The sequence below is a fragment of the Oryctolagus cuniculus genome, chromosome 4, assembly GCF_964237555.1.
Source record: "Oryctolagus cuniculus chromosome 4, mOryCun1.1, whole genome shotgun sequence".
Classification (NCBI taxonomy): domain Eukaryota; kingdom Metazoa; phylum Chordata; class Mammalia; order Lagomorpha; family Leporidae; genus Oryctolagus; species Oryctolagus cuniculus.
The window spans coordinates 107,875,522-107,888,805 of NC_091435.1; the positions used below are offsets into that span (position 1 = coordinate 107,875,522).

General features: G+C 43.7%; 1 protein-coding gene across 7 annotated transcripts in view; it reads right to left on the reverse strand.

The window, feature by feature from the left end:
• Nucleotides 1-13,284, reverse strand: part of FNDC3B (fibronectin type III domain containing 3B) — a 362,026-nt gene that overhangs the window by 36,131 nt on the left and 312,611 nt on the right. For all 7 annotated transcript variants that reach the window (XM_070072505.1, XM_008266495.4, XM_008266496.4 and 4 more), the window contains one exon: nt 12,780-13,060. In XM_070072505.1, coding sequence (XP_069928606.1) covers nt 12,780-13,060 — 281 coding nt within the window. The remainder of the gene's footprint in view (nt 1-12,779; nt 13,061-13,284) is intronic.

The window sequence follows — 13,284 nt, forward strand, 5'->3', positions numbered from 1 at the left end:
CTTGCCAGCAGCCCTTCTGCAGAACCCACCAGGCCCGGGCCCAGGCCCCTTACTAGGTATGCAGGCATCTCACTGTGCTCACTGGGCGCTGCGGTGCCAAGTTTTAAGATGTAAACTGCATGTGAATTTTATCAGTGTTCCAAAACACAAGAAAATGAAAAATATGGCCAAGAGATATTCTTAGAGATCAATTTAAAATAGTCATGTAATTTAGTTTCATATACTTCTCATTTACAGCCATAGTTGTTTTATATTTAAATAGGAAATAACGGTCACAGTAATGAAATCCATCAAATGTCCTCAAAACAGCCTAAAGATTAAAGATTACATAAGTCAGGAAGTCAACCTAATAATATGGCTGTGGACTGTAAAGAAAAAAACAAATGTTAATTCTGGGTGAAGCAGAGTGGGCATAGTCTACCCCATCACAGAGTACATTTATGAAACCTAGGGACAGGGGTGCAGCTATTTAAGAACTCTGAAAAGTAGAGTAGCTGGAATACTGGGGGATGTATAAAACCTGCATTGTCTTCAGACGAGCAGAAAGTTTAAGGATTCTTCCCCCTCCATCCCACAACTGCCTAGACTCATCGCAGCCTAAATCCAGGAGTGGCCGTGTATATGGAGAGAACTCCAGGAAAAGCCTGGCTCAGAGTGGGTAGGAAAGGAGTCTCTGGATGCTCAGAGTGGGGAATCCCCTATTCCTCCTTTCTCCTTTCCTTCTCTCCATTCCCTGCTTGCTCAGCTGTTAGGCAGTCTCATCACACTGACTGTCTTCAGAGGAAAAAACACATGATCCTATCAATTGACACAGAAAATGCATCTCACAAAATCCAACTTTTATTCCTAATTGAAATTCTCAGGAAAGTAGAAGTAGAAAGGAACTTCAACCTGAAAAAAGGCATTTATAGAAATACCTAAAACTAACACCAAACTAATGGTGAAAGACTAACTGCTTTCCCTGGAGACAGGGCAAGGGTGTCTAGTCTCACCACTCCCAGTTAACACCAGTTACCAGAAATCCCAGGGAGTGTAAAAGAGCAAATCAAAACAAACCTCAGACATAGCAAAGAAATAAAACTCAAACTACAACACACTGCTGAAAATACTAAAGACCTACCTAAGTGAAGAGAGACAAAAATGGAATAAAAAGTCTAAGTTTATTTTGGTGCAAGAAAATTTTCAGTGCAAAAGCATTTTTTTCATAATATGTGGAAGACACATATTACCAAAGAACTATGCATGGATTTCAAAAAATTTTTGATGTTTTGATTGAGAACACTCATAGTCATGCAGTATTCATGGTTTCAAAGACTCTCCACAGTAAAAACATCAATTCTCTCCCCAATCGTTCTACAGGGATAATGCAACACCCCCTGGCCAAAGGTCCCAGCTGCAGTCTTAGGAGATACTTATTCTACAAGCTTATTCTACAAGTTGTGTGGAAAGGCAAAGGGACTAAAACAGGTAACACAAATTTGAAAAATAAGAATAAAGACAGAAAAAAATTACAGTATTGGACCTTAGGCCTTACTCGAAAGCCACAGCAATCAAAACAGTGGTAAAGTACTTGTAAAGATAGGCACCTCGATCAACACAACAGAACAGAAATTCCAGAAACGAACCTACACAAATATGGCCAACTGATTTTTGACAAAGCGTGGAAGCCATTCAATGGACCACAATCTATGAAATTTTTAAGAAAAAAACACAGGAGAAAGTCATTATCTATAAGATGTGAAAAGGTTTTCAGACATGATGTAAAAAGCATGATAAGGGACAAAAGAAAAACCTGGATTTCATAAAAATTAAGAGCTTTTTGTACTGTTTGGAGAATGAAAACAAGCTACAAACTGGGAAAAATGTGTGCAAATTATGCTATCTGACAAAGAACTAGTATTCACAATGTATAAAGATAACTCAAAGACTCAATAGTAAGAAAACAAAACAACAAAAAGAAAACACAGGCACAGGCTAGAACAGTCTCTCCCTCAAAGAAGATACACAGGTGGTCAGTACATGTAGACATAGTCCACATTATTGGCCCAAGGAAAATGCTAATTAAAACCATGCTGAGGGGCCAGCGCTGTGATGCAGCAGGTTAATGCCCTGGCCTGGCATCCCATATGGGCGTCGGTTCTAGTCCCGGTTGCTCCACTTCTGATCCAGCTCTCTGCTGTGGCCTGGGAAAGCAGTAGAAGATGGCCCAAGTCCTTGTGCCCCTGCACCCGCATGGGAGACCTAGAGGAAGCTGCTGAATCCTGGCTTCGGATCGGCACAGCTCCAGCCGTTGTGGCCAACTGGGGAGTGAACCATCAGATGGAAGACCTCTCTCTCTCTCTCTCTCTCTCTCTCTGCCTCTCCTCTCTCTGTGTAACTCTTTCAAATAAATAAATTAATAAAAAAAATAAAAATACAAAATTCAAAACCACACTGAGATACCATCATGTAAAGAAAGTGCTGGGAAGGTTAAGGAGCAACTGACACTCATTGTGCTGCTGCTGAGAAAGCCAAATGGTACAGTTACACTGGAAAACAGTTTTCTGATGAATATATAGTCACCACATGACCCAGTAATCCCATTTCTAGGTATCTACTCAAGGGAAATTAATAGTTCACACGGAAGCCTGCACACAAGTGTTCTCAACAGCTATTTGTCTAACACCTAAAACTAGATGGGTATCTGTCTCCTAATTGGGAACATGGCCAATACTTATCAACCATGAAGCACAGAAAAACTCCACTATGAGCATCTGACCAGGGGCTACCTGGGCACTTCTCAAGATAAAGCAACGTTGGTTTCTCAGTCCTGCATTGGAAGACGAAAATAAACTCTTCCCGACCTCCCACGTGAGTTGTGCAAAATTGTTTTTGAGTTTGGCTCTTTCACCCCTGTGATTGGAATGTTAACTGATCTTTCTGCAACTAGAGAGAGAAAATCTCTTATAATACATGGCTATTAGGATGCAGAAGTGACTTTTCTCTTTTCCCTGCTCAGGAAAAGAGAATTAGGACAGACATCAAGTCTTAGTCTTCTTTCAGTGGTGGAACAAATTCCACCACTTCCTGTTTTTCTAGGCACAGGAATTCCTAGAGTCCAGGGGGCCCAGACCCTCTGTGCTGTCTGTTGGCCCACAGCCCTTCAGAGCCAGGCTGGCCTGAGTCCCACATGTGGTCCTATTCTTTGCTCTGTGCAGCCCAGAAATTCCTTGGCTACTTTAATACCCAAAAGAAAGGGAGGTCATGGGCCACTTGGATTGCTGTTTTGCTCTGTTCAAGAAAAAAAGAAAACTAAGAGCTCTGACTCATTTATATGAATTAAAAGTTGGTTTTGAAGATAACAAGTATCATGATGCTTTGATTTCTTTTGTAAATTCATTTATTTCCCCCAAAGCTGCCACAATATTTGGGTAAGTACTGCATTCCTTACATCCCCAGCTCTATGGTTGTCTGACCTATTATTGAGAAGTGTTTGCTGGGCATATGACATTAGACTTAGGCAAACACACACCATCACAAAAAACATGGTAGCATTTTAACTTCTCTTCTACAGCATAGCTCTTTGGGAGTTTTGTTCATAGGGACCAGGGGGAGAACACCTTAAGCAACAATTTCCTTATCTCTAAAATGGAAATAGTATGATGTTCTTTAATGTATTTAAAAACAGGATTATTTAAGGGATATAGAAGCAGAAAAGGATTCATGGTGGCCAAAAGCACTTTGGTGACCCCTAAAGGGCTAATTTATGGAGTTATTCGCCCTGTGACTTCTTTCGAGGCTGTTATCCCTTTCTAATAGTGAAGAAAGAACATGTGGCATGTGCACGAGGAACGGCACGGTGCTCAGCACAGCAGTGCATCTCCAGGTGAGCTGTGTGATTGCCATCCCCTCACTTTAAAACACGAGTGATCTGCTGCTGCCATCTATGTTTCTCCTTCCTAGACGTTTGAGCCACTGACCCAACAACAGTCAAAACGATCAACTTCTTTTTTATTTCTGTTTTTATTTGAAAGGCAGAGAAAGAAAGATCTTCTGTTCACTGGTTTACTCCCCAAATGCTTGCAACTGCAAGGTATGGGCCAGGCTGGCATCAGCGACAGAGAGAGAGAGAGAGAGCGTATGTGAGAGAAACCATGCTCTTGTATTCACTGATTCATTCCCCAAATGTCTCCAACAGGTAGGACTAGGCCAGGTTAGAGGCAGGGGCCTGGAACTCCCTCTGGGTCTCCCGTGTGTGTGGCAGGGATCTAAGTACTCTTCTGCTGCCCCTCAGGATGTACATCAGCAGGAAGCTGGATTGGAAGCCAAAGAGAAGGGACTCAAACCATATACTCTGATCTGGGATGTAGACATCTCAAGCCTGAATCTCAGTGACCTAAGCAGATGTGAGATTTTTTTTTTTTTAAAAAACCATCTTCAGAATGGAGAGGGAGAGAAGTTTAAAAAATAAAAATGACAGTGACAACCACCATCAGCAAACAGCACCGAAGACTTGTCCTCTGCCAGGGAATGTGCTACTCAGATAGAATGGGAACTGGGACGGGAGCTTCAAAAAGTTCATGGACAATGTGCATTATGAAAAAAGTACACAATTTCAATATTTGTGCATTAAAACAAATTTAGCTTTTAATTCCATTTTCCTTGAACCTTTCAAAAGGTCTTCTTATGATCTCTGCTTTTAGAGATGAGGAAGCTGAAGTTAATCTCAGAGACCTTAACTAACTTGATCTAAATGACACAGAGGCTATTTGATGTTGAAGCCTAGGTTGGACCTTTACAACAATGCTTTTTATTTCTACCCTGACCCCGAAAAGTAGAAATTACTTGGTCTATTTTACACCTGAAGCTTGCCTCAGTTTAGTCCTGCGCACTGGTCTGCACAATCGAGACAAAGCACTGTGAACATGAACTGGGCCCTTTTGGGCTCAAAGGGCTCTGTGTATTCTGACACACCATTCTCGTCCATCATAGCCAAACAAAAGATGATCTTAATTGAAACCATTCTTTCAATGCAGCAGACACTCACCAGTCAACCAGTGTTCACTTTTCTCAGACCATGTTTCGTTCAGACATCAACTGCCTACATTTTAAAGTACTCATTTCAACACATTCTTACCAAAACACAATTTCCTTTTTAGCTGATACATGAAGTAGGCATTAATCAGTTCTAATACTAAAGGAAAACTGACAATTGGAATAGACCTGGAGAACAGATAACATGAGGTAATGTGCTGTTACATTCTGGGAAAAATAATAAGAACTCTGGGCATAGGAGTCCGAAAAGGCTAAGGAAGGACTGAGGCAACCCGTTTTGTTACAGGGTGAAAACCAACACCTAATCCCAGGGAGAGGTGACACAAGAATAATGAGCAAAACAAGCAATAACTTGAAGAACAATTCTAATTCCAACAATTTCCACTTCAGAAAAATCAAAGGTGATTTTCAAGTTTTATTAAAATGTATCCCAAACCCAAACCCGAGAAGTCTTCTCTTTAGCTGAAGTAACATGTTAATCTTGACATTGCAATAGAGGTATCTGCAGTTCATTTGCTTTTTTGTCCAGGCTTTCCTGATCTCAGTTTTTTTGTTTTTTTTTTTTAAATCTTAAGCTACATAAATTAAGTACAAGCGAAATGGAATTTTGCATTCCAATTTAGGGAAGTGATGCAACCCTGAGCAAACTCTATCTTGCCAGGATCAATTGCTCCAAGTTTCCAGCAGTCTGCAATATCCATCAATACATTAATAATATTGGAGAAATAAATCAAATTCAGAAGCATATCCTGGATAGATTTTGACTGAATTACAATACAGGTATTGTATTACAATTACGATAGATCTAATTCCAGATGCCAGATGCATTCCTGCTTTAGATCACAGCCCTCTACAGCACATTTTGTATGCATACACACACTCAAATGTCCAACACTAAATACAGTAAAAGCATAATGACTTCCTCCCCTTATCATGACTGGCCATCCCAGTGCAATGGATGCTGGGAGTGGGGGTGGGTTGTGGAGACTCAGGCAATGGCTGGGGTAAAAAAAAAAAAAAAACAAACAAACAAAAAAAAAAAAAACAAAACAAAAAAAACCAGCAGCAAAACATGGACTTAAATTTGAGAGGCCGAAGGGCTGAAGAACACAGACAGAGCTCCCATAAACTGGCTCACTCACTTCATGCCCACAATGGCTGCAACCTAAGCTGAAAATCTTCCACATGGGTAGCATGAGCCATCAACATTGTCTCCTAGGATGCACATCAAAGAGAGGCTTTAATCAGAAGCTGGGGTGGGGGCTGGTGCTGTGGTACAGTGGGTTAAGGCCCTGGCCTGAAGTGCTGGCATTCCATATGGGCACCAGTTCGAGTCCCGGCAGCTCCTCTTCTGATCTAGCTTTCTGTTGTGGCCTGAGAAAGCAGTAGAAGATGGCCCAAGTCCTTGGGCCCCTGCATCCACATGGGAGACCTGGAAGATGCTCCTGGCTCCTAGCTTCAGATTGGCACAGCTCCAGAAATTGCGGCCAATTGGGGAGCAAACCAGCAGATGGAAGACCCCTCTCTCTCTCTGCCTCTCCTTCTTTCTCTGTGTAACTCTGACTTTCAGATAAATAAATAAATCTTAAAAATCAGAAGCTGGAGCTGGGATTCAAATCCAGGCTCTCCTAAGTAGGATGCAGGAGTTCTCATTAGCTTCTTCACTGCGAGGCAAAATGTCCACCTGGCCTTTTTATAGTTCCTCCCTCCCCCGCTCCAGCCTGCTATCTGATCAACAAATTAAGAAAATACGCAAGAAGAGGATAATCATCAGACAACTTCAAAAGAAGCATAAAGTCATAGCTTAAATACAGAAAATCCCTCTGGGCGGGGAATGATGTGTTTAGAATAAAGCCCTTCCAAGAAAGCTTTCTGGATGGGGAACCAGAGCTGGCCTTCAACCAAGCTCCTTCTCCTGCAGCTCCTCGGGAACCAGTGCTGCCACCCCAACTCCAGGCACAGACTTGTCTTCTCTCATCCTGCCTTGACTGGGGGAAAAAACCATAAATGTGCTGCACTGCTTCATGGGTAACACCGGATTTCCACAGACACGTCAATCACGCTCTTCCCTGCCACACGCAACCAGGTAACTTACTGAACGCTTACTACGTGCCAAGTCCCCACACCAGGGACCTTGGGCTGTCCAGTGGGGCTGCGGGGTTGGGGTGGTCTGTGGGCCCCTCAGACATGGGTAGAGTGTCCTTCACAAGCAGGCTGCCAGCTGTGGCTGGAAAGCCTGTCTCCAGACCCACTGGCATCTCCCCCACTAATAGTTTCTTAGGCTGCCTGTGTGACCTTGCGGTTTTAACTCACACCTTCAGGGTGGTTACAGTCTTCCACCCAGAGCTGGCAGGGGAGGGTGCTGAGGCCCTGAGGAGGAGACAGGCAGTCTCCAGGAGGCCCCCCCACTCCCGCTATCTCCATGAGCCCCAAGCCAATCAACATACAGTATGTGAAATCCTTGTCCAACGGGCACCCCCACAGAATGATCCAATGGGGGGAAAAAAAAACAGTAATGCCTTAAAAACCCGAGACACTTCCTGCTCAGGCACCCTGCTTGGTCTCTTTTCCAACCAGATGCTTTTTCTGTTGCTTGCCAATCAAATAAAAGTTTCTATTCTGTCAAATAAAGGTTTCTGCCTCTTTGCAAATTGTTTCCTGGCTTTTTATTTCTATACTAAGCTGAGGAAAAGAACTCAAGAAACTCACTCCGGCAACTGCCTCCCCTCTGAGATCAGTAATAGACCTGAAAATTTTATTTAAAAACACACAACAGCTCTGTTAGTAGGGAGCTAAAATTATTATTCCCATTTTACAGTTCAGGAAACTGAGAACCTAGATAAACTTATGGAGGTCACAGAGGCAGAAAGTTAAGGCTCCTAGATTTAACCACAGCAGCCTCACTCCTCCTGTTCCTCTGAACAGCCCATCTTGGCAGCCCAGCGGAAGTGCTTCTCATGAGGGGCTACCTCAAAAAGTTCCTGGAATTGTGGAATTAAAAAGGGTAAGTTTACAAATGTGCAAACCAATTTTTGAAATCTATGTGTAGCTTTCTTATCATATGTATTTCCAATGAGCTTTTTGAGGGTTCCTATATAGTAAGATTCAATCAATTATTTTCATCCCCCTTTGACTTGGGACAAAAAGCACAAAGCAGCATAACAAACAAATCTACTTGAAGTTGTAGTCATTTGCCAGCTAGAGTGAGTCAACCATATAAAGAGGTTGCCAAAATAAGTAATCTAAGCAACCTTCCCAACTGCCTATCCTGGAGAATGAGGAAGGTGGCACAGCCCTGCTCTGCTCTGGGCCAGCCAGGCCTTTCCTGGAGGTCTGGGTCATCGAGAAACAGAAAGTACCTGCAGCAGAGGGCTGAGGAGGTTGTAGAGAACCACGCTGATGAAGACAATCAGATATGAGCACAGTGAGGGGAGACAGCGGATGCTGGCAAGCCACAGTTTCCAAAGCAGGGCTCCCATGTAGGTACAGTGCCAAGTTCTGCAGGCAACTCACATACAGCGACGTTTAAGAATCACTGTTGGTAGGCAGAGGTTTTCACATTTCAAAATGCATCAAAAATCTTCCAGAAGGCTAACTGAAGCCCAGGGTGAGGCATCACCCTTAGAATTTCTGATTAAGAGGGCTGGGGTATGGCCTGAGAATTTGCAGTTTAACCAGTTCTCAGGTGGTGCTCATGTTGCTGGTTTTGAGACCACACTTTCTTGAGAATCATTGCTCTAGAGGAAAGTACCAAGGTCAAGCTGGTTTTACAGGCTGAGACCTGACAAAGTGTAAGTAAGACACTGGAAAAGAAAGTCACTCTAAAGTAGAAGTGACTGCCTGGTGAGCAGAGGATGGAACTCTGCCTGTACACTAGGGATGCTCAAGCCAGGGCCCGAAAGGGTGACATCAGGTGATCGAACACCTGTCTCGGCTTGCCAGGCCTGTGACTGTTGGCAGATACATACAAAGCAAACTTGTGCCTCCAAGTTTAATCATTTATTTTTTGGCCTTCCAACCAAAACACAAATGCAATTCCAAACTCAGTTCTAAACTTGAAAGCAATGTCTTTAAAAACAGCATTGCCCTTCCAACCCAATTTCATACAGGATGTGTTAGCAAGCCAACAGGTAGCTCTGCCGGCACCACGGGAGAAAGGACATGTTCACTGAAAGTCTTTTCGGCATCAGAAGATTACCAGAGGGGCTGGCTCTGTGGTATATTGGGTTAAGTCACCGCCTGCAGAGCGGGCATCCCATTTTGGCACCAGTTCAAGTCCTGGCTGCTCCACTTCCAATCCAGCTCCCTGCCATATGTGTCTGGGAAAGCAGCGGAGGATGACCCAGGAGCTAGGGCCCCTGTGCTCATGTGGGAGACCCAGAAGAAGCTCCTGGCTCCTGGCTCCAGGTCAGCCCAGCTCTGGCTGTTGTGGCCATTTGGGGAGTGAACCAGTGGATGGAAGATCTTTCTCTCTCTCTCTCTCTGTGCTTCTGCTTTTCAAATACATAAGTAAAAAAAAAAAAAAAAAACTTTACCAGAGAGGTGCACAATCTTGTCCTGGCAATACAAACAATGGATGGGGTGTGGGCACAATGTGTAATTGTTGATGTTTAAAACACACACAAGGAACCAAGTCTTTGATACAAGCTCCGTGTGCCTGTTTAAAATGTTTCATTCTACAATTTTTATCTAGAACATTATGATCTGTTCACTTATATTTTAACCAATTTATAGGAAAGAGAAAGGTGAGGCTGGAGTTGATTGGACTGAAATTATATCCTTAGTTCCTTGAAATGCTCATTTTGTATTTCACTATAATTACCACAGTTGTATTTTTGAAACATAAAAGAACAGGACTTCATGTTGCCCAGTGTTCTGCTATACAGTATTTAGTTATATACTACAGAAACTAAATTCCTAAAGCTGTCAAAGGTTGGTCTTAAATATGAATATTGTAATATCTTGAATGAGATATACAATTTATAATTTACTGATTGGCCAGCAAAGACTTTGGCCTAATTTTGTTTTTCTGGACAAGAACACAATTTGACTAGAACCAACGATTTGTCTTTTAGAATGAAAGCTATCCAATTTTCATGCAACCTGTCTCAGTGGTATTCTCCAAGTCATCTAGTAAGGTTGAAAGGTGACATCTTGGCCAGCGCCGTGGCTCACTAGGCTAATCCTCTGCCTTGCGGCGCTGGCACACAGGGTTCTAGTCCCGGTCAGGGCGCCGGATTCTGTCCCGGTTGCCCCTCTTCCAGGCCAGCTCTCTGCTGTGGCCAGGGAGTGCAGTGGAGGATGGCCCAAGTCCTTGGGCCCTGCACCCCATGGGAGACCAGGATAAGTACCTGGCTCCTGCCTTCGGATCAGCGCGGTGCGCCGGCCGCGGCAGCCATTGGAGGGTGAACCAATGGCAAAGGAAAACCTTTCTCTCTGTCTCTCTCACTGTCCACTCTGCCTGTCAAAAAAAAAAAAAAAAAAAAAAAGAAAGAAAGAAAGGTGACATCTTCGCAATATGACTTTCTTTTCATACTCAGCTCAATGTACTAGCCTAGGCACATTAATATTAAACCATTTATGCTACTTCCATTAAATATTTTTAAACAGAGTTGAGGTTTTACTCTCAAAATCTAAGCTCATCACTCCATATTTCCACACTACCAAACCATTTCTAGCACGTCTTAAAGTCAACCACTTACGCAGAAGAGATCTCCGAGAATTCCAGTCCTTAATCCATGATTCCCAACAACTTTTCCTTCAGATCTAGATTTCCTCGGAAATCTTGGCTGTGCCCCTATCAATAACAGTCCACATGCCTCTAGCGCCATTCTTTTGCAAATCTTAAAATTTTAAAATCAGCTAAGCCACCACAGCAAGAAGTGAAATTCTTGAGCTAACATCTTGCCCCAGAAACCCTTTTGACCTGAACACCCAATGTTCAGAGGACTGACCTGAGGATCTGAGTCTACTCTGAGCTAGGGTTAGAGAGGAGTCAGGCAGACACAAAATCCTCGAGGGAGTCCCTGGGCCAGTGTGGCTCTTCCCCAGCTCTTCGACTCTGGGGGAACAAAACGACACAACCCCCTGGACTTCTGGTCCCTCGGTCCCTTGGACACAGCTGGGAGATGACATTCTCTTGAGCAGTTTCCCCCGGAGGTTGACCTCATGGTCAGGTTTTCTTAAAGTGTCCTCACTTGGGAAATCACCCAAGGTCAAGGTCTGAGTTTAATCACCTCTGATTTCCTCAGCACCTGGTTGGAGTGCTCTGGACACAACAGGCCCTTAGTATACAGTTAACAAACAGGAGTAAAGATAGCTCGTTTCCTGGGATTGGCAAAACGGCTAAAAATGAAATACTGCTCCTGGCCTGCCTCTTCACCTGTTCAACTGCTCTCTCACGTGCCACTTCTAACCACGCTGACCACTGTGAGCCACAGGTCCTCCTCTCCGAATCTCTACTAGGACTCTGAGCACAACGTGCTTTTCAACATGGAAGGAGGTCATAATCACCCATTATCTGACATTGCAAGTATTCCCAAATCTGTGGGTGCTCTGAAGGCAAGGATAGTGTTTTCAAGACTCACAGGGTACAGTACTCTGCCCAAGAGTGATATGCCAGGATGAAAAGCTTAAAAAAAAAAAAGCAAGCCCACCAATACTGTTTTGAAAAGCCAAATTAAGTGAGATGATAAATCCTTTTTAAGCTGCAAATCGATCTCCCTCTACTCCTCCGTCCTTATAAAGCCACCAGGATCTAACCATGGGGACCACACCACAGGGATCTAGTCAGTTCCCAAAGGCCCTGTCAATAGCATATCTGGATTATATTTCCACCCTCTTAATACCATAAACTGAAGACTGGGGTGTGGGGGGGGGGGGGAGAATCATATTCCAACCACAGTCATGATCATCTTAACGACGATGTTGTACTGTTGCTATGTGCTGCTGGGTTCTCCTAGGAGCATTTAATGGTGATTTATTCTTTACAACGTGCTTATGAGGTGAGTACTATTGTTCTTATTTTACAGAAGACAATGAGACACAGAGAGGTTAAGTAACTTGACTAAAGACACACAGCTGATGACCCAAATGTGACTCCTTGCTCCTCTATATCTCCTTGGGAAACTATTCCATGTGACTCAAGGAGATGCCCTGCTAAGGCACATTTGAATAACCACAGGTGGTTCCTGCATGTCTTCTAATGATACAATCCTGTTCAGCCACAAACTTTGTTTCCCATGACAACATGGAGACAATACTAAACAACTGGCAATTCTGAGAGGTAGGAAAAAAGATGTGTAAGAAAAAGAGTGCCCCAGGTAAAGAGGTCTGGGGAAAAGAGAGAATGCACAAGTTACCTGAATTCTGTGCACTGGAAGTGTTCCGTGCAAAATCCCAATTAAAATCTGTATCACACACACTCTCTAACGTGGAGTCCGCCTTTGAGGAATCAGAATGGTGGTGGAGTCTTGCTTTGAGTCCATGGGTCAGAACAGAGGGTGGTCACGGAGTGAGATGAATTACAGTGGAAAGACAAAGAAAGTGATAACCCAAGTGACCAAGTCGGGGGCGGGAGGGGTAACTGATTTAAAGTGCTCAGTGAAATTCCTCCTTCGGAGTTAGGGATGGTGTGAATTTGTGACTGACTCATTAAGTGTCAAGCAATACAAGATTTTCAGCTCTGTTACTATTGAGTGCTCAGATGTCTTGGTGCAGCTTTATGTCCACTCTCTTGCACTTACCTGTAGGTGGTTTCTGGAAGGAGATCTTTCACGATGTGGGTGGTAGTAGTGCCCACGGTAATGCTAGTGTCTCCGAGATCAATGTTGTAGGCAAGGATTTCAGATCCATTATTGCACGGCTCTTCCCAGCTCAGTACAAGGCACACAGAAGGTGAATCAGGGTAGGCATTGAGGGGCTCCTCCTCCAGGACGCAGAGAGTGGAGACGGGGTCAGGGGCAGATGCTGGTGTCTGGCAAAGCACAAGCTCACTGTAGGGCCCTGCTCCTGCTTGATTGAAGGCCTGAGAAACAACAGGAAGTCAACAGTCACTTCCCAACATCAGCATACCCCAAAGCTGCTGTGTTACCAGCATGAAATACCCCAAAGGACACATTTGATTGCTAGATATACAGGTAGGAATAAATTCTAGGAAACATTCACTTCAATCTAATGACTGCTCTCCAATCACATCTTTCTGTTAATAAAGCGAAAGACATCATGGCCATCCCACCTCTGGAGAAAGTA